The 21,794-nt window shown below is 46.7% G+C and overlaps 1 protein-coding gene across 1 annotated transcript; it reads right to left on the bottom strand.

Moving 5' to 3' along the window:
• Positions 1-224: 224 nt before the first annotated feature.
• LOC109511062 (voltage-dependent P/Q-type calcium channel subunit alpha-1A-like) lies at positions 225-21,102 on the bottom strand. Its single transcript, XM_019861804.1, has 4 exons — positions 20,693-21,102; positions 11,788-12,087; positions 735-840; positions 225-665 (listed from the first exon to the last, which is right to left on the bottom strand). The coding sequence occupies exons 1-4, from the start codon at positions 20,980-20,982 to the stop codon at positions 522-524; spliced, it is 840 nt and encodes a 279-aa protein (XP_019717363.1). The 5' UTR covers positions 20,983-21,102; the 3' UTR covers positions 225-521.
• Positions 21,103-21,794: the final 692 nt, after the last annotated feature.

Below are 21,794 nucleotides of genomic sequence, written 5' to 3'. Positions count from 1 at the left end.
TTTCATGTAACTGGAACTCGTTCGCCGCCGCCAACGTGTTTCGGGAATAGGGTGTTTAGGTGCCGGTCTGAGCGCTACTCGGATTTTATAGCGGGGTGACTTGTCCTCCGCCGACCCCCAAAAACTATATAAATAAACAGTAATCAGAATAGAGTTTTTAGACTAGCAGGGGAACACAGAATATAGCCCCCCCCCCACCCTTCATCTTTTTCATGTAACTGGAACTCGTTCGCCGCCGCCAACGTGTTTCGGGAATAGGGTGTTTAGGTGCCGGTCTGAGCGCTACTCGGATTTTATAGCGGGGTGACTTGTCATCCGCCGACCCCCAAAAACTATATAAATAAACAGTAATCAGAATAGAGTTTTTAGACTAGCGGGGGAACACAGAATATATGATTGCAAAGCAGACGGTTGCCTTGCTCTTCGAAAACCCTTCGAAAATGAAGGCAATCCCGTTTGAAATCACACACGCAGGCCCCCCCGGCTAAAACGCTGAAAAGAAAACCGGCGACGGCGCCAACTCACCCGGTGAGCACGACCACGAAGTCCATGACGTTCCAGCCGTTGCGCAGGTACGAGCCCTTGTGCAGCGCGAAGCCCAGCGCCAGGATCTTGATACCCGACTCAAAGCAGAAGATGGCGATGAAGTAGGGCTCCGTGTCCTCCTGCGGCGCCAGTGGGAAACGGGAAGTGAGGAACCACACGGCGGCGCTCGAGCGCGTGGACGCTCTTACCAGTCGCTCGGACAGAGGCGTCTTGTCGTCGTCGGGCAGGTGCTGCTCCAGCGCCAGCACGATGCAGTTTGCGATGATTGTGGTGAGGATCATCCATTCGAAAGGAGTGGCGGGGACAAGTGGGTCAAGGCGAAAAATAAACGTACTCGCGCGGACAGCTTTAGCATTTCATACACGTGGATTAAAAAGGAAAGTGATGAAATGAAGAAGAGAAAAAAAAAAAAAAGATCCGGTGATTGTAGCTTCAAAGCAAAAACTGGACTTTCGGTGCTTTTTCTGCCGTGGGTTTTTTTGTGGGTCTATTCACGATGCACATGGCAAACAAATGAAACGTGAAGTGGACAAGATGAATTTGTACAAGCATGAAACTTTACGGCCAGCCTCTGCCGACACACACACACAAAAAAAATTGTCATTTCAACTTCCTTGTAATTTAGTGCTGTCCATCTGGCTCATGTACGTGGTTCAATTTTGGTAGCAATACAACAGATCTCTTGAAAAAGTCAGCAAAAATAAATACATAAATAAGTGAGTTGATTTGACAGAAAATGGCACACTTCCTGTGGGTTTTTGGGCATGGCTTTTGGAGGCTTTTTTTTTTTTTATCACGACCTGACAGTCATCCCCACCAAATTTCACTTTGTCAAGTGAAACTAGCTTTGGGAGCCGAATTATTTTCCAAAACTCTGACGGGCCAGACGGAAAAAAACAAATTCGCATATCAAGTCATCAGGATGAAACGTTGCTGGCGTGCTCAGCCGATCGGCATCAGCAAAACTTCAACTTCCTTCCAATTTTGCATTGTCGACTTTCAAACTTTAAAGCACTTTAAAACAACCGCCGCTCTATACGAAGTGGAGCAAAAAGAATTCCTACAAATTTTGGTAGCAATCCAACGAAAACTTGAAGCAAAAATTTGTCCCCCCCCCACCCCCCACATGATAAGCACGCCAAGCAAATTTCTTGCAACCAAGTGAAACTGCCAATCTGAATTTCTCAAAAACACTCGGTCTAGGGGACATGACTGAACCAAATTCCATATTTCACCAAATTGACCTAAAAACGACTTCTTGTGGCGGCCCGGTGGTGTGGTGATTAGCGCGTCGAGCTCACAGTGCAGAGGTTGTGGGTTCGATCCTGACTCCGGCCTTCCTGTGTGGAGATTGCATGTTTCTCCGGGTACTCCAGTTTCCTCCCGCATTCCAAAAATATGCACCGCGGGCTGATTGAACACTCCAAATTGTCCCTAGGTCTGAGTGTGAGCGTGGATGGTTTTTCATCTCTGTGTGCCCTGCGATTGGCTAGCAACCTGTTCAGGGTGTCCCCGCCTAATGCCCGTAGATAGCTGGGATAGGCTCCAGCACCCCCCGCGACCCTCGTGAGGATAAAGCGGATCGGGAAATGGATGGATCGATGACTTCTTGGAACACTTTTGCGGGCCTGCTCACGACCGACAATTTTTTGTTGCTAAGCGAAACTGCCTTCGGTTGCAGCATTTTCCGAAAACTCTTTTTCACACCGCCACAGCTGCACAGAAGCGGCATCCAAGTGTTCTGTTGTGATGTGCGCGAGTCCGCGCCTGAGTAACGGCCGCCGGAGGGGCTCCGCTGACTGGATACATCTAGACGGATCAAGCCTGCGCCTAATTGGTCGGTCATTATCCTGTTAGCTTAGCGTGCGCGCGTGTGCATACCAGACGCAGGGTTGACACCGACGCGACGGCCCGAGGATGGCCTCGGTGCATCTTTGATGTGAGACGATGAGACAGGTGAGCGTGCCAGATACTAACAAGCCCCACACAGAGTCAATGTGGCGGCTCAGAACCTTGCGGTGGTCTTCCCATGCGGTGCGTCTTGATTTTTAATCGCTCCGGTATCTGTGTGTGTGTGTGTGTGTGTGTGTGTGTGTGTGTGTGTGTGTGTGTGTGTGTGTGTGTGTGTGTGTGTGCGCTCGCGCGCGCTACATGCTAGCCTGCTTGAGCATCTATTATTCACGAGGCACTCTGCTGGCCTAACAAGCTGCTGAAAGCAGGAGGCAACGATGGTGCGTCTGCGCGAATGCTGTGCCCATCCCTGCACTACTTTCTTCGTTCACGTGTTCATATTTTTGGTTGAACATGTTGATTACATTGATCATAGACCGCAACGTGGTCAACCGTCAAGGTCAGCAAGGCCTTCTCGCTTGCCTACAGATTTTATTCCGGACGGTGAACGCTCCTTATTTTTTATTTTATCTCTTGGCAGCACTGCTTCCAGTGTATGTGAACGTGAAGATTTTCAAGATTTTTTTTTTTTGCGCACTCATACACACGCTCCAAATAAATAAAAATATTTTAAACGTGCTAACCAACCGCATCCTGCTAGCTCAGCAACCATAAAGCCGTCAACACGTGATGGCCGACGAGACAACACACAGACACGCACGCGCGTGCGCGCGCGCACACACACACACACACACACACACACACACACACACACACACACACACACACACACACACACACACACACACACCCACACACAGGGTTCACCTGAGCCACAAATCTTAAGATCAAACGTCCGGCCAAGTCGCTTCCTGAACACACACACGCACACACACACACACACACACGCGCGCACACCGAAGTGCGTTGGCATTGGTCATACTCACTAGAAGACTTTCAACGCGTGCCCATGTCTGTTTCAATTCACGATGAACGCTCCGGAAATGAGGACTTGGGCAGAGAGGACAAGCGTCACATCAGCACCTTCGACATTGGTCACAAAGCGCCCGCGCGCACGCACACTGCATGTGCATGCATAAATGCTGCTGCGGTGACTCATCAGGCCGGTGAATCACGCGGATCTGATTTTGAATCGGACTCTCTCTCGCTCGCTCGCACGCACACGCAGGATGTGGAAGGAGTAAAGACGTTAGGCCGAGCTCAGGGGTGTCCTAACTTTTTCCGCCTTTTCAGAAAAGTGGATGGATGCGAAGGCCGCTTTGAAATTGTTTGATTTGAACTCATCAAACACACTGAAATCAAGACATGAATTTTCATTTATTTTGGAAACTGCTCCAGTGAACATAAAAAGTCCGCACACCCCTGTTCATTTGCCAGGTTTTGGTGGTCTTTTCAAAACCTTTGCTACCGTTAACGTGACGCATAACATAAATTAACTCAACTGAAAAATCTTTCGGAGGTGGGATGCAAACATTTTTGAAATAATTTATCGACACAAATTACTTTTTTTGTGGTTCTTCAGACGTTTTTGTCTGTCTTCTCATTTTAGACATTCTTGCCAAATGTCATGTTGCCAAGCTAGCATCAGGGGCAAAATTTTCCAACGTTGATTTTCACCAAAACGGGTTTTACTTCCCCAGCCATTGAACGAATGGCTTTAACACAAATTAACTTTCCTATATTCCATGCAAACGTACAAAATATTCCAACAAGCTTAAATCATTAAAGCTCTTAGTGCGATGCTAACGCCTTTAACGTTCTCAGTTCTGCCATCCTTCCTCTTTTCATTTCTAATCCATTTTGTGTCGCCGACATCAGCTCCGTCATTCCGCGCGCTCACATTAAATCCGCATTACACGGGATCAGCCTTGGATGGAGAAAAAAAAGAAAAAAACGTCCTTGCTGGTTCCGTCTTCAGGGGAGGATTTGAAAAACTGATGTCATCTCTCTGCTTCCCAGGTGAGCCTCAAATAATTAAGCCGAGCAAGTCAACCCCAAATTGTTAATTAAATGGTGTGAGCGTGCTTGTGTATGTATGTGTGTGTCCAGAGGATTAAAGACCATAATGATTAACTTTTTTTCCCCCACCTTCTCCGAACACATTTTTACTTATGCGGCTCCGCCTACGCCCCCCAAAGAGCCCCCCCCCCACACACACACACACACGCACAGAATTAACCAGCCGTTTCAAGCTCAATGTTTCAAAGTCTCTTGCACGAACAATGCTAACGCTAGCATGCTCAAGGGTCAGAAAATGAAAGTTCGCTTTGTATATGTAGATGTGATTTGCCAAATTGTGAGCCAAAGGTTCATAGGCCTAGAATATATTGACAACTTGCCAAATGGTGAGCCAAAGCGTAACAGAGTAGATTGATAATTTGGCTTGAATGCGCCAAATCGTGAACCAAACATTTAACAGAATTGATTGATTCGTTTTGCTGAGACTTGGATTTGCTAAATGGTGAGACGCAATGTTCGAGAGACTTGATTGATGAATGCTGCAGAGTATTGGACCTGACAGCGTGTTAGTCGACAGCAAATGACAGTGACAGCTGTGCAGGAGTGGCTTCAACTTGCCAAAAAGTCAGCCAATGCTGACCAGAGGAAAGCGAGCGGTGTTACAGTGGCTTTAACTTGCCAAATAATGAACCAATAGTTTTTTTTTTCCCCTCAATAGGACAGACTCCTATTACAGCGGCCTTGAATTTGTTCAATAGTGAGCCAGTGTTTCGAGAATTAATTGACAAGAGCTGCAGCACTGGCTTGAACTTGCCAAAAACGTGAGCCAAGAATTAAGATGCGAGTGACTAGTAGTGCAGTGGCCTTGAACTTGTCAAATAGTGAGTCCATGTTAAAAAGAGTCCATAGCCTGGCGTCATCATGGCTTGAACTTGCCAAATATTGAGCCCAAAGTTGAACAGTCTCAACGAGGGCTCCAGTAAGGTTTGTGCCTGCCCAAAAGCTTCACGCAGTACATTTACTCTTGCCAAATAGTGCGCTAAAAATTGTCTGGCTTGCATGGCAGGAACGTGCCACAAAGAGTGAACCAATGCTGAAGGGAGTTAACTGACCAGAGGGTTACAGTGGCTTGGAATTGCAAAATACTGGGCGAAAGATCGGTGGTTCTTAAGCTTTTTTGAGGTACCGAACCCAACCAGTTGCAAAGGCTTTGACTTGCCAAATAACAAACCAAAATTGGAACGGACTCCGTTGACGGGCGTTGCAATGGCATGGACTTTCCAAATGATGAACCAGTAGTTCGGCAGAATCAACGAACAGGTGTGGCAAAGACTCGGACTCAGACTTGGCAAACAGTGAGTCTTTGCTCACTTGCCAAATAGTGAGCAAAGACTCACCAAGCCGCAGTGGGAACGGCAATACAATTGCCATGGTAACAGTGTGAGTTGCTCATTCCCCTCGCGACGGCAAAATAACAAGCCCCGAGCTGAGAATTTGACTCCAAGTGCACAGTTGAGGGAGCCTCAGCGACTCGGCCGCCTTGCCCTCGCTGCCTCAAACAGTTGACCTCTGACTGGGCTGTTATTGATGTTGTCGGGTTGACGTCGCGTGTTTGAACTGAGATAGAAAAAAAATATAAAATAATCTATCCGGTGCGTGAACGCCATTAGGAGTATGTTGTGTTTTACTTCATGACTCAGTCAAAAAAGGAGTTCTCATAAACAACACAACGTCATTGTCTAAATGAGTCTAGTCTTCACAATCAATCGGGGATCACAAGTCTGAGTCGGATCCTCTGGCACGTTAATGGACTCATGGGAATCAACGCAGACTTGGCTTATTTGGTTGCGTCGCTTGACCGACTCACTTAGTGGACTCGTGCGGGTAACACGGCAAATTCGCTTGTAACGGTTGGCGAGCTCAAGTAGTCGGACTCACTGGAAACGCAAGCGGATCTTCCGCTATTTCGGTTCGCCGACTCGTTGGGTTGACCGAAAACGACAATTATTCACTTGCGTGGCTGACCTCACGATTCCTTGATATCGGCTTACAAGTCGAAGGGCTGACGAGAAAGGCCAGAAACTCAGACGCTTCAATTGTACCGGTGCACTGACTCGGTTCGCAGACTCCTAGAAGCATGACAGATTCGGTTTTATCGACTGACTGACTCGACTCACAAGAAATAGTTTAGACTCAGCCGATTGGGTTGCATCAATCGGCGGACTTGGTTTAGGGGACTCACCCGAAACACCACAGACTCGGCTCATTTTGATTCAGATTCAGATTCCTTGACTTGTGGCAAAACCACAGACTAAAATGATTCCTTTGGATCCATTCCCTGGCTCAGCGCCCGGACTCCCCGGAACCACAGCAGATCCGGTTTGATCGACTGACTCGACTCACAAGAAATAGTTCAAACTCAACCGATTTGGTTGCATGAATTGGCGGACTTGGTTTAGGGGACTCACTCGAAACACCACAGACTTGTTTGCATCGCTCCAATGCCTCGAATTAGAAGATTTGCCAGAAAAAGCAGAATTGGATGATTCGCTTGGCTAAGCTTTATGACTTTGGTGAACAAATTGAGCAGAAACACCGCAGACTCCGGGGACTCGTGGTGTCTGTTCACTGGCCCGCTTGCGGGGGACTCAAAAAAACACGCAGACTCCACTCATTTGAATGGATCAGTTCATTGACTTGTGAGAATTCCGCAGACTCCCATGATTCAGTTGGACCCCTTCCCTGGCTCGGTGGCGCAGTGGAAACCTGACGGACTTTGGACTTTGACTTGTTCCGGTTCAAGACGCTTAAACATCGATGGGCCATTGAAAACGAGTCTGCACCGAAGCGCTTCCCTTTTCCACATCAACCTCGCTGGTGGTGCCCAAGTCCGGTCCTCGAGAGCACCGATCCAGTCCGCTTTCGGTGTCTCCGTCCTCCAACACACCTGATCCAACTGATCCGAATTGTTATCAGGCTTGGTGTGTTGGAGGAGGGAGGCATCGAAAGCGGGCTGGATCGGTGCTCTCGAGGACCGGACTTGGGCACCCTTGCCTGGTCTACCCATCTCAGTTTGCCATGAATGCCATCGGTGATGGAAAAATACGTCCGAAAAGACAACCGGCGACAGCGCAGGCTGGCCACGAATAAAAATGGCCCATAAGCCAGCGCGGCAGGCAGCTGCTCGGTGTTTAAGTCAAAGCGTGTCAGCGTATTGACGCTCCGACCCCATCGAGCCATAAAAGTCGCTCCTGAAAGCCCGGGCGAGCCTTTACCTAATTAAAGTGTCACTTATCCATCTCCTCCTTCCTCCCCCTCGTCTTCATTTCATCCTCCTCAGCGTCTTTGCCCGCCGGGACGCTGTCGTGATTGACAGCCTTGCTGAACTCGACCCCAACACGCAACCCCCCTCATTTTTTTTTTTTTCCCCGAGCGAGTGACAGGGCCAATCCGCCGTCTGGTCCCAGTGACACGCGAGCTGACGATGCAGTCGGACGGACGGGTGCAGCCTCCCCCGCGGGATTCTTTGCGTAAAAACGACAACTTATGAACGATATATGCTCAACGGCGTGGAATGGCGCAAATACAGCGTTACCATGATGAGGACTTGGAACTCAATTTGCTCTCGAATCTCACATCAATGAGACGAAAAAGGTCTCCGAACGAGCACGTTTTGAAAACGCGTTCTTTTGACCAAGAGCAATAGCACGACGTTGGATTGAAACGTAAATCAAGCACAAGAAGAGTGACCGTTAAGAAGTCATTCTTGTGTCGGATGTGTGCCTTTTAGGGGCGGGGTCTCGTGAGTGCCACAAACTGAAGTTGCTACCACTGCGTACTGTATACATCTGTTCGTGTTATAAACCTTCTAGAAATGCCACTAAAAGTTACTCAAATGATCTTAGCCGAGTATTAACGGCGGAAGCAAGCGCCACTCATTGGCTACTTGCCGTTTATTTCACCAAGAGCGCATGGGACGCGTGCAGGTTGACAAGAAAAAAAAAAATAAACAGCAGCGGATGGGTAATGAAAGAGGTGAGAAACAGCAGCTACCGCCACCTAAAGGAGTGGGATGGAACCACATCAAGGCAAATTTGCACTAATTGGGGCAACTCTGCACCAGCTGGGAATTTTTTTTTTCTCCCCCAATTCGTTCTTGGTACTCGTTAGTACCTGACTGTGGAACATACCGCTCCTGAACAACATAAAATCATCTGAATAAACACACGACATGTGCGCACAAACACGTGCAGCAGAAGAGGGAGATTGTTGTTGCCATAGCAACAGAGCCGACTGATTGGCAACGGGAGTCATCGTGACAGGATCGTACACGGTTGACATGAACGAGTGGTGCCAAATAAAGTGACCAAAACCCCATCAAGTCTCTCTCGAACACACACCCACACCCACGTACACACACACACACGCACATGGTGTGTGTGTACGGTGACATGATGGAGCAACACATTGCACACTGGACCGTAAACACACCAAATGTCCCCTTTTTTTGTCCGCTAACATGCTATGTGCATGTGTGCATGTGCATGTTATGGCATTATCCCCCAACGTGCGCGCACACACGCACGCACACACACACACACACACACACACACACACACACACACACACACACACACGGCATTTGAGCATAGCCGTGTAGTTAGCATCTACCTTCGAATGGAATCTTAAATGCTAATCTCTTGTTTACTTCTCGAGGAGCAACAATTATCTGTTGTTGCAATACACCAGAGGGATCTGTGATCTGGAGTGCCGGGATGCGGCAACCATTTTGCATCCACACGCTAGCAGATGGCCAACTAGATGGTGCTATTTCTCACATGTGCGCCACTCGACAGCATTTTGAACTCGCGCAGGGCAAAAATCAACTTTCACACGACTAATTAGATTTCAGACTTGTTTCCGAGACGACAGAATGTTCCAACCTGTCCTGTCTTGACAATTAAGTGTCGTTTTTTTTTTCCTCCTGCAGGACTCACACGGCGGACTCCCTTATATGGTCATGAGTAATTAGAGAGCGCGCATGCACATGCACTCATTTCTTCCCTCTCAGCCTTCCTTAAGCCTGGTACAGTGCTGACATCAGCACTCAAGTTTTGCCGTTAGCTCGGAATAGTGCCGACGCCCGCACGCGCACGTACGATTCGCTTGCCGGTCTGAGCTAAATGCACTGAAAAAGTTGCATCTTGGCTCACGCACACGTAACGCTAACATGCTCAATGCTAAACACACGGTCATATACAACATGCGAAATAAGACACCTGCGCTGCCGTTCCGGTTAGCGATGGATATTTGAGGAGGGTGTTTAATTTTAAGGGGACGACACTCCACGCAACTCGGCATAGGGGTCAAATCAAAGGTAGGCCACTAGATGAGGAAATACCGCGCAGGGAATTTGACTAGAGCCTGCGAAAAATCGGTCAACTTTGCTACTTTTCTTTTGTTTATTCAAGGGAGGCGGTCCTTGAATGATTTGAGGAAATATTGCACGGGCGACTCATTTACGACACGTGCAAAATTTCCATTGTAGAAACTATCCCGTTTCTTTGTGCTGCTGTTTTAACTCCTTAATCTCCATTTTGTGGCAGCGTCACAAACGTTTGAATTTGCGATCAGTGCAGCTTTTGAGTTGAAGAGAACGATGAGGGAGCGTATCTCGGCTTGTCACGCCCCATTACAGGGAGGAGAAATGCCAACTTGTCGGAAGTGGGACAAATTTAGGCAGCCCATACCAGAGATGGTGCTCCACAGGGGCCATATGCCATCCCAATTATTTTCTCAGACCCTTAATGAATCAATCCATCCCCAATTTCGCCCCGGAGGAGGAAAAAAAAATCTTGCCCGGCTCACATGCGAGTCGCGTGTACATTGTGTGGGTAATTGAAAGCAAGTTCCAGAATTTACACATTCGGAAATCGTTCCTCCTCTGAATACATTTGTTCCCATGGGTTTATTTGAGGACGGTGTTTAATTTTCTCAACCGGTGGATTCAACCAGCCGCGGCGAGTCATGGGGCGAGGTGTTGAATATTTTTAGGCGGCTGATGCACTGGCGACGTTTCATCTACTTTAAATGTTTTATTTATATATTCATTTATTTATTTATTTTGGGAGTGTGGGGGAGGGGTATTGCTGTACATCTGTAGCAACTTCACTTCACTTTTTTTCTTTGCATTGGCTTTTTATCTCGAATCCCAAAATATGAAAACAGAGATTTGTACTTTCTCGTATGACGTTGCGAAAATAAGGATCGAGAGCACAATAAGGGACGTCTCCGTGCAACGTTGACAAATGTTGGCATGGAATGAGCGCACTCATAATCAGGGCCCAACCCGCCCATTTGAGCGCTTGCAAAATTGCCCCAAACGGGAAGACAGCGTCGCATCACTTTGGATTTGAGATCAGCACAGCTTTTGAGTTGAAGACCACAATAAGGGGTGGGGGGGCATATCTCGGCTTGTCATGCTGATGGGGAGGAGGAGAACTTGTGGGAAGTGGGACAAGTTTTGGCAGCTAACACTGGGGGTGGTGCTACACGGGGACGAGTTGCTGTACCGCTTATCCTTATTATCTTACAATTCAAAATGACTTTCTCAGACCCTTGATGAATTGCTCAAGCTCCAATTTAGCCCCGGAATGGAAAAAAAAAAAAATCCGCCTGCCTCACACACGAGTAGCGCATACGTCACGGACGTTAGTTTAAAAAAAAAAAAGTGTCTTGTTACTGTGAACAGTTATGGCGGTTAAATGATGACAGTTAGTGGAGTGGACGTGAATCACATTTAACTCAAGCCATTCAGTGAGTCAGCATAGCTCACTGCATCTTTCATAGCTGCAGCTGTGTCAATAAATTACTGCCCTTCCTCAGTCTTTTATTGTTTGTTTAATAATTTGAGGTGACAAAAGCGCAAAAAAAAAAAAAAAAAACTTCTTACAATTTCATCATGTTTCCTTTAAAAAAAACCCAAAAAACTGCCATTCTGTGAGAAATCATTTTTGGGGCGTAAACCCATTTCTACTGCGGAGTATTGACAAACGCCAAAAGCCAGAAAAAGTTTTTTTTATCTGCCAGATGAAGAGAGTCTCTCCTTCTATATCGTCACAGGCAACATATTTTTATTTATTTATTTTTTTGTGGGTCTTAAAATGCCCCGAAACTTTCCCACCTCTGTTGGCGAGGAAGAACTCCAACTTTGAGCAAGTTCTACAAGGCGCCGAGCAAAAAAAACGAAAAAAAAAAAAAAAAAAAACCGCCCGAGCGCTGGCTGAACAAGACCCTGGCGTCACGGCAACCGTGGCCAGCACCCTGAAACCGGGCGCGCGCGACAGCGACAAGTGGAGTTTGCAAGGATATGGCCATTCGGTGATCTTTTTGGCGTACTTCCTCACCAGGTTGTCCTCGCTGAAGATGAAGAGCGAGCGGTTGACGGTCAGGCAGCTCTGCCGCACGGGGATGGGGTTGTACAGGGCCATGGTTCGGGCCCTCTGAGCCATGGACTGCTTGTAGATCCGCTGCGCCCCGGGGGCGCCCCCTTGGCGGCTGCCCCCTCGGCCGGCGCCTCCTCCGCCTCCTTGCCCGCCGCCGCCGCCTCCTCCTTGTCCCCCCTGTCCTCCTCCGTACCTGTTGGGGAGCTCGTCCCCGAAGCGCGCCATTCTGCACACAGCGAACGCCAGAGGTTAGAAGGGAGCTCGGAGGGACGCCTCCACGTGCCTCCTCCTCCTCCTCCTCTTTTGCTGGAGATGCTCTCCTTCAGTGGCGGGGAGACACCTCCATGTAGGTGGGCGGGGGAGGGCGTTTATGTAATCTTAACTACTCCAAAAAAAACAAAAAAACAATCCATGACAAATAAACTCCGTTTGCTCGCTGCAAAGAAGAAGATCATCTCATCTCCACTTGTGCTGGAGACTGCGTCGCTGCCCCCCCCCCCCTTCCTCCTCCTCCTCCTCTCAGCAGCCTACCGCATCCTGAGAGCATCCGCAGTTGGCTTCCCCCCCGTTGGTCCAGTGAAGCCCCATCCGCCACCACCCCTCTTTTCTTTCGTTCGTTCTCTCGCTTCTCCGTGGCAGGAGGAGGAAACAAATCAGCAAAAAAAGCTGAAGAGGGTTTTAATAATTGATTGACGGTATGCCTGGCAAATATCCGCAATGTTGCCGCGCCGCTCGGCTTACGCGCGCCGCGCCAGCTGGGGGGCTTCCCCAAAATCCAGCTGACATTTGTTGATGTTTGATGATGGACGGTGCGGCATCCCCCCCCCTCCGCCCGTCCCCCAACTCTCTCTTTCCACCTCCTCCTCCTCCCCACCACCACTAAGGCGTCGGTCGTAGCTTTTGGGCGTGATTGCTCGGGTGCTTAAATCTCCTCACCTCTTCCTCTTCCTCCACCTCCTCGTGAAAAAAAAAGGTGCTTCTCCAGAATCATCGATAATCCAAAATGTGGAGAGGAAGGGGAATCCTGGCTGGAGACCGAGCGGAAGAGGACATCGTCCTCAACGGGGAAAAGGGAGCGTTGAAGCCCTCGTCTTCATCATCATCTGCCGCCAAAAGGTGCGCGGAGGAAGCGGCCCCCGCCCAGCGGCATCGCTTTTCAGACCACAACGTCTCTCTCTCTTTGCCCCCCCCCCTCCTCCTCTCAATCCTGCTTTTCAATCTGTTTCTTCCTCGCCTGCTGCTGCTGGTGCGCTCAGGGGGGCCGTGGTGTTGGTGGTGCGCGCACTCAGCATCCGATCTGACGAAAGCAGAGAGAGCGCCTCGCAGATCGACGGACAAACCTGGCAGTGCGCACGCACGCGCGCACCTCCCCTGAGCGCCCCCATCGCCCCCCCCACCCCACCCTCTCCTGACATGCACGAAGAGCAGCTGGCCTTTCCTGCGAGCCCCGCAAAATAAATAAATCAATAACTTGGGATTTCCGGGTCAAAAAGTTACAAAAAAACTCATTATCGGAGGCGACCGTGGTGCAAAATACAAAAGTCGAAAAGCGCCCATGACATGATTCAATTTTGTTTTTTGTATGTTTGAAAGTCTTAAAAAAATGGGCTCAATATATTTTGGAGTGGTAAAACTGAAAATTCCACAAATCTGATCCACGTTAAAACGAGAACCTGAATGAAAAAGATTTTATTTGAGGCCAGTGCTGATATTTGGCAGAGTCAAATTACGCTAACCAATTCCTCTGCCAAGTAATAAAAATAAATACATCAATAATTTTAAAAGATTTTTTATATACATTATAGGTGCCAAATTAGTGCGTTAATTGCGATTAATTAATTACAGCACATTTAATGCTTCTTTTGCAACGTTAATCTATATTTTAATCTCTGCCTTTTGTTGTTTCTGTAAGTGGGTTGCTTTTTTTCGAATAGCCCTTTTTATGCGTTGGCTTCCTGTGTTCGAGTTGTTGAGGGTGGCGAAACAACTGTCAGTCACAGCCTGGAGCGGACATTGATTGGCTGTCATTAGTTTGTGCTTGTTTAGCATAAGCTGATTGGCTCCCATTGGAGTTGGGCGAGTTTAGTAAGCAGCAGTGAGGAGTGGAGGTGTGAAAATGCAGCAGCATGTGAGAGTTCTCGGCACAATGAATGGAAAATGTACATTCCAAAAACGCCCTGACGACACAATTTATAAAGGTAGAGCGTTGTGCCTAATTTGTAAGAAGGAGTTTGCTTACCACCGAAGCAGCTCAAATTTAGTCTCCCACACATCAATGCAAAGCATCCAGTCGCGAGTGCAGCCACAGCGAACGTTAGCACCGAAACGGGTTAGCAATGTAGCCAGCGAGCCATTCATAGCAAAGCTCTTTGGCAAACTAACCTCGAGAACAGCCCACGTACGAGGCATAGTTGATGTGTCCTCCGTAGACTACTCGAAGTGATTGATGTTTATTTCAGCACTTTTACTTTGTCATGATGAACAGTGTTGTTTCTGAAGTGCTAACTTACAGCACTGTGATGTAAGGGTCTGTTTTATTTATTGTTTCTTATCTAAAGCAAGTTCAGTGTTGAGTACTTGTTTTGCTCAAAAAATTGTTCTTACTATTTTTGATATGTTAACCTCAACACTTTTTGGGGACCTGATGTTCTATTTTATTTTTATTTTGTCATTCTTTGGAGATTTTGAAAAACAAACAAAACAGTGATATTCCCCCTCGTGGTCGAAACGAAAGGTTGCAGGTCGGACTTTGACTAATCTCAAATACAGCAGAAAGTAAATGGCTAGGACTGCATCTGTCCAAGTCTGCTGAAAAACAATAAAATACTTTATAATGCCACTTTTTCTTTTATCTTTTGATCCGCTTCAATAATGTAACAAATTTGAAATGAAAATAGGGGTGTTCTCAGTCATTTTAGATGAGATTAAAATACAGATTAATTAATTACAGACCTAATTAATTAATTGCACCTTTTGATCACCTGATAGCACTTATACACCCACACGCACACACACACAGGGAAAAAACTGGGAAATTCTGCAAATTAAAAAAAATCCGATTTTTGAAGGAGGGAATGCTTGAACATCATTCTCTTTGTCTTTAATCTACTCATGTGTTTGAAAAATATGAAAAAAATCTGCAACCCAGCCTGCTCCACAAAAGCCGATTTTTGCCAATTTCAAGTCAGACGACATTGATTTCACATTGTTAGTGTTCTTCCGTAATTTTTTATTCTGGGGTCGAACTGTGAGAAATCAATGGTTAGCTGTAATTAATGACTTTGTTAATTGATTTGGTCCATCAATCAGAGCTGACAAGAAGTGACGGCGTCCTTCAGGATGGAGAAGGACTGTGAAAAGGGGGCTTTCGGTGCAAGGAGTAGAAATTTCGTTGTCAATACCTCTGCCTCAATGTTGAAAAAGTGACACGTATGACTTGAAACGGAAGACGCGAGGTGATGATGTCACAACTGTTTCCAGAGCTGATCCCGCCTTCACGAACGCACACACATTCCAGGATGTACACTTCCAAACCGCAAACTGGACCAAGGCACTCAGTGGAAATGCGGCTGCAATGACAAATATATAACGCAAGCCTTCATGTGGGCATGTCCGAAGGGGCCGTTTTACAGCCCGCGGTACTGGAAAAAAAATAAAATAAAATAGTAGTAAGAAATTATTGGCCCGCTGCGTATGTTAACATAGACATAAAATTTGTTTTCCAGGTTAATAAAATCTTCAAAAAGTTAAATGAGCCAAACAGTCTGTTGTTCAGATATTTATTTAAATTTTACGAGCGTCCATGTTTATTTTCATTTATTTTTAAAAAAACATTTTATTCATAAAACATTTTATGAATAAAATGTTTTTTTTTAATGTGGGTCATTTTTGCATGTTGTGGATATCACCCAATGTGTTTTTCAAGAAAATATATTTTAAAATGTTAAGATGTGAATACAGAGACAATCATCTGTTTTTCATGAAAAAAATCAACCTGCACTGAAAGGAATTTTTAAAAAACAAAAAAGGAATGTTACACCAGTTTTCGATTTGTGTTTCATTTTTTTTTAAATTGTAAAAACATTCAAACATGTTATTTTTTATATTCGCGCCATCATGCTGTTTTTAATTTTTAAAACATATCTTGATTGAAAATGTGAAAAAAATAAAGGAATATTATACCAACTTTATATATTTTTAAAATAAATTCAAAACATTTATAATGTAGGAACATGTGTAAAAGGTTTTACATGTTTGTGACATCACCCTATTTTTATTAAGTTTTAATTGATTTAAAAAAAATTTAAAAGGAAAGCTACATACACACACGAGCCAATATTTTCATTAAAATTTTTTTTTCAATGTATTTTCTTTCTTTTTATAAAATATGCCTCAGTGTGCTCTAATGTTGCAGTTCGTTGGTGAGAGCGATTGGCAGCAGGCAAGTTTGGGCGAGTTTTGTTTGTCTTTTACCGGACCTGCGTTTATTTTGAGGATGTTTTTGAACTTTTTGCTGTTATTGTTATGATTTTTTTTTTCCATCTTTCTCTCCCTTCAACTCCGCCGAGCCTTCTGCCGGTCTGGCTGCACATTTGACTGCTGTTTGAAGCTTCCCAAAGAGTCGCTTGCCAGCAAGCTGTCGCCTCACCCACACAAAAGTGCAGCTCTCGCTCGGACGCTTTTCTCCTGAATCGAAATTGAAAACAAACACAAAAAGAAAATAGAGGTGGAGGACAGTGTTTTCAGCATATTTTCAAAACACACTGACATCTTTCCAAGGCCTCCCGGAGCTGTCCAGAGTGATGAAATCTTTCAAGCGGCCTCTCGCCATCTGTCAACAGCTAAGAAAGGTTAGCAGTTTGCGTTAGCTTGGCAAATGAACTCGCATCTTTCTCAGGTGGACTCGGCCGCTCTGTCCCTCAGGAGGCAATTTAGAACAAAAAAAAAATTGTTTTAAAAGTCAACAGAAACTTCCTGGCCAGAGGGAGTTTCCCTGCTCCTGTTGAAATGAAACGCCGACGCAAAACGCCGCCGTCTCGTCTTGCTGCTTGAACCATTTTCATGTTGCCATACAGTAGAAGTAGTTAGTATGGATCATACAGATTTTTTTTCTCTATTCTCACTGCTTTTGGTTTCCATTCATATCTAGATAAAGTATGCAGTACTCATGGTGGAGTAAAGGATTTTTTATTATTATTATTATTTTTTTTGGTGAAGAAGTAACATCAAGGGTGACACACACAATCGTAAAATGGAAAGAAATGTGTATGAAAAAAACCTGCAAAGTAAGACGGGTAAAATTATCCCCCCCCCCTTTTCTCTCAGTGCAGCCAACTGACTCCAGCAGTTTCCCTCTCTGTTCCAATGTTGACCTAAATGACAGAGAGCGTCCACCTGTGTGTCATCTAGTCTCAGTATAAAATGCAGCTGCTCCGGGATGGTCTCGGGCCTCTGTTCAAAGAATAGTGGGCGGCAAACAGCATCATCAAGACCAAAGGACACACCGGGCAGCTTTAAACATCTGACAGAGCACCGCTTGATCGCAGATATTGAAACGGAGAGGGGTTGTGATCACTACAAGGCTAACCAAGACCTGGTCATCCCCTGAAGCTATTAGGAGAGCCCTGACCAAAGATGCAGCCAAGTTGCCCGTGATCACTCTGGATGAACGCGCGTGTGTAGTCGGGGTGGTGGTGGGTGTGGGGGGGGGGGGGGGGGGGGGATCTGTCCATAGGACAACTATTAGGCGCACATTGCACAAATCTGTCCTTTATAGAAGAAAAAATCAATTTTTCAAAGACAAACACCTTTTATATCAATTGTTTTTAGCATGCCCTACTTCGGTTTAATTTGTAAAAACAAAAACAAAACAAAACTGAACGGGTTGCCAGCCAATCGCAGGGCACACAGAAACGAACAACCATTCACGCTTACATTCACACCCAGGGACGATTTAGAGTGTTCAATCCGCCTGCCGTGCATGTTTTTGGAAGGCGAGAGGAAACCGGAGGACCCGGACAAAAGCCACGCAAACTCCACAAAGGAAGGCCAGAGCTGGAATTGAACCCGGTACCTCGGCACTGTGAAGTCGGCGTGCTAACCCCTCAACTACCGGGCCGCCCAAGGTTAAAACAGAGATGTTTTTTTTCCAGTTCACGATTGTGTTCCACTTTGTCTATCCTTCTGTTTGAAGAGCATGGCTGTATACTTTATTTCACACATTGCGGCGGACAATTCTTTCCGCTTCCTTTTTATGTTCACATTTACGTACATTTTGATCCGAGAGCAGATTCTTCCGCTGAATTCCCTATGAGGAAAGTTAAAAAGAAACTCAGCCAAATCCGACCATAATTACATTTTTCCTGGTATATGAATTACAAATCGGACCGACGAGCCGTCATCGCAACCTGCTCGAGCACTGGTCGGTGTTTGCAAGTGGTGATGGCGTTGCGCGCTCTGTCTGCGTCATTTGATTCCCGTAAAAGGGCTGCAGGCGCGATAAAAGCCCCTTGCCCATCGCCGCTACCGGAAGCACGGCGCGCTGTCGGGAATAACGAGGAAGGGGGAGGAAGAGCGAGGGGAGGTGCGCGCCACGAGAGCCCACTGCTTGGCGCTGGCATGGCCGACGTGACGCGTGTCTTATTGACGACGTTTAAGCTGAGGATGATGTTTTTTGTCTGTGTGTGTGTGCGCGTGTGTGCGTAGGCACACAGGAAACCCCCGCTGGAAGTCCTAGTACCTCCCTGCTTGAGACCGCCCCCGCCATACTGAAACCTTTCTGTTCCATTCACACACTCTGATTTCACCCAGCAGACCCACCCACACACACACACACACACACACACACACACACACACGAGCTACGTCTGCGCATTTTTGGTCCTTGAATGTTGCTGAAAGGGGAAGTCAAGCCAAAATTTGTCTTTAAAATTTTAGGCACCGTCAAGTCCTACTCGTCGAAACAATGTGATTCATTTTGCGTTTGTGGAATATGAGTAAAGCGGTAAAACGCGCCGGCTTTGGTGCATCTCAAGGGGCGGCCATTTTGCAACTTGCTGTCGACTGAAAATGACATCACAGTTGCTCAGGGATCGGGTAACAACCAATCATGGCTCAGTTTCAGCAAACAGCTGATCTATCAAGGCTACTGTGATCTGTTGCTGACATTTTTTTCTGTGAAAATGTTGCCAAATGACATTTTCAGTGTTGCTGCTGTGCCTTTTCCACATGTGACTTTCTTCTGGCTTCTGATTGGCTAAAAGGGGGTCTCATAGCGTTGCTCCAAAAATACTTTGCGGGATCCGAAAGCGACAACAAGCTTTGATGAGGGTCTTGGGCTCCAACAGGAAGTAAGAAAAAAAGAGATCTGATGATTGACAAAAGTCGTATCCTGGCAACCAGTCAAACAACTGGGAAAACAACGGAGGAAAACGATCGAGTCTTGCCGGCAAACCGCCGACTCGGCTGTCGAAAAAAAAGATGACGTGTGTGTGTGTGTGTGTGTGTGTGTGTGTGTGTGTGTGTGTGTGTGTGTGTGTGAGGGGCAGGCAAAGTTTGCCAGCTGACGAAGCGTACAAGTTACCGGTAAGCTGCTTCTCACGCTGCTGTATGATTTGATAAACTGCTTAGTGGAGGATGGAAAAGGAGGAAGAGGGGAAGTGTGCTCACCTCAACTGATGTGAATGAGATGGGGGGGGCAGTGGGGGGTCAAAGAGGAGGTGAGGACCATAGTCATCTATCAATCGCTCCATCTTACCCCAGGAGCATTTTTTGGCGAGTTAGGTCCGCAAGCTGTTTTTATCTCATTTTTGGCTGCGGAACCCAAAAGGGATCACTATTTTTCTCTTATCACACCAAGTTTGTTGAACTACAGGATCCCAGTTTGCTTGAAAAAAAATATTAATGAATGGTTATGCATGTGAATAAAACACTAAAGATAGAATAGTTACAAGTTTCATTTGGAAAAAATAAAGTAGGGGGAGGGGCTTTCGTGGCCAGCTGACTGCCAATCAGAAAGCGGGGTGACTCTGAGGGACCGCTCAAAGACTTCATCCGAATCACAAATAAGCAGCGTCCTCATCGATCACCTTCAAAACACAACTTTGGTGGTTTATGATCCCGTTGCCTTCAAGGCGGCTGGGAAAGTCGAGATTTCCCGACAATTTACGAGGACTGCTGATGTCGGCGGAGGAATTAACTAATTGCTCGTATTGTCGTTGGAATTCCGCAAAAGGTGCTGTCGCTGCACCCAGACTATTAGCTGATTGTGATACAGGAGCACAACACAATGCCATCGACACAACGCCAAGCGTCAGCAACAACAAGCAGCAAGATTGAAGTGCCCCCCCCCCCCAAGCTGAGGAGGAAAAAAAACGAATGTGCTGTCAAGTGAAGCAGCCAAATGTCTCATTTCATTTCGTTTGATCGTCTAATCTCACTCAATCTTCAGGCGATGCACTGAAAACGTTTGTTTTGCCGGGTTGATTGGAAATCCTCATCTCGTCGTGCCATCGGCACGTGACGTACGGCCTCGTTCGTTACTGTGAGTCTTGCGACATCTGGCGGCCGTGAGCAAAACTGCATCACCACAACCCACCCCTCGATGCTGTCATCAGTGACAGTGACAAAGTTATTTATTGAATGTCATTATTCGCTACATGTAATAAATGCATTCGCATTTGGATGATTTTTAAAAATCATCATTAAATTAAGACTTTCATTTGTCTTTTATGTGTGCGGGAAAATCACAATCGAATCACGAATAAAATGCCATTGTTTTGAATTAGTTAATCACAGATGTTTCAAAAAAATAATCCAAGAGTGGTACTCACTCCCACTGCTTCCTCCTGGCCTTGGGCGTGTTGAGCCTCTTGTGCTCCTGGTGGGCCAAGATGACGTCACGATGGACCACCAACGCCCCCCTCCTGCGCACCGACGGGACGGAGGTGTCGCCGACCAAGGGCGGCCCCCCGTAGCGGTCGGCTCCCACGTCGTACAGGGCGTGGAAGTATGTGGGGTTGGGCGCCACGCTGCTGCCGCTGATGGGGGGCGGGCGGCGCGGTGCCGGCGGGGGCCACCCCGCGGCTGAGCCGCCACGGTTCTGGTGGCCGCGGGGCCACATGGAGCTGTACAGAAGGGGGCAAGGGTGAAGGTTTGATATTCGGGCTACGGTTTTGGACAAATAAAAAAGGCAACGATCATGGTGTCAAAAGGGGTCAAGACATTTGTTCGGTTTCCCCACCCAGTGAACTACGATAATATATCGCACTCGCGGCTGAAGAAGTGAGCGGACTCGCCCGTCTCCCTCAGGCCAATACCGCCCTCTTCTGGCAACTGAAACCAACTTCAAGCCTGCCCCCGAGCTCGCATGGCGAATGTCACGTGACCAAACCCGGAAAACAGACGGCGAGTTCATCCCGGTGGACCGAAATTAGGCAACACAATTGTTTTACATTAATCACTCCACTTTGTCTGTTGGTTTTTAAAAAGGCATTCATACTCTTTTGCTTCCCAACACTTCCATTCCATGTTTCCTCTGCCTTCAGCATCTTCAATGAGTGCTGTAATATTGTTGAGACTGTCTCTCAGGGACATGGGTTCAGGTGTTTTATCATCAGCATCTACCCCCTCATGTAATAAATAATGACACAAAACTTAAAAAAAAACACCCATAAACCAGTCATGTTGTAAAGCAAAATTGGAATTTTCTATCCATTCGTGAAAAAGAAAGAAATTGCGAAATTTACGATCAGCATTCACTTTGACTTACATCAATTTCTTGGATAATGTCTTTTATTTTGCTTCCTCCGTCTTTCATTTTGATCACTTTTACCCTCTCTTCCAGCATCAGAGCTCTTCTTGTCTTAGCTGATCGACATCCAAAGGTCCGTTTTGTAGCCATTTTAGCAATGTAACGCTTGCTGCGTCTAAAAC

The sequence above is a fragment of the Hippocampus comes genome, unplaced genomic scaffold, assembly GCF_001891065.2.
Source record: "Hippocampus comes isolate QL1 unplaced genomic scaffold, H_comes_QL1_v1.1 scaffold7, whole genome shotgun sequence".
NCBI lineage: Eukaryota > Metazoa > Chordata > Actinopteri > Syngnathiformes > Syngnathidae > Hippocampus > Hippocampus comes.
The sequence above is the reverse complement of the archived record's forward strand: the minus strand, read 5'-3'. Positions and strand labels throughout refer to the sequence as shown.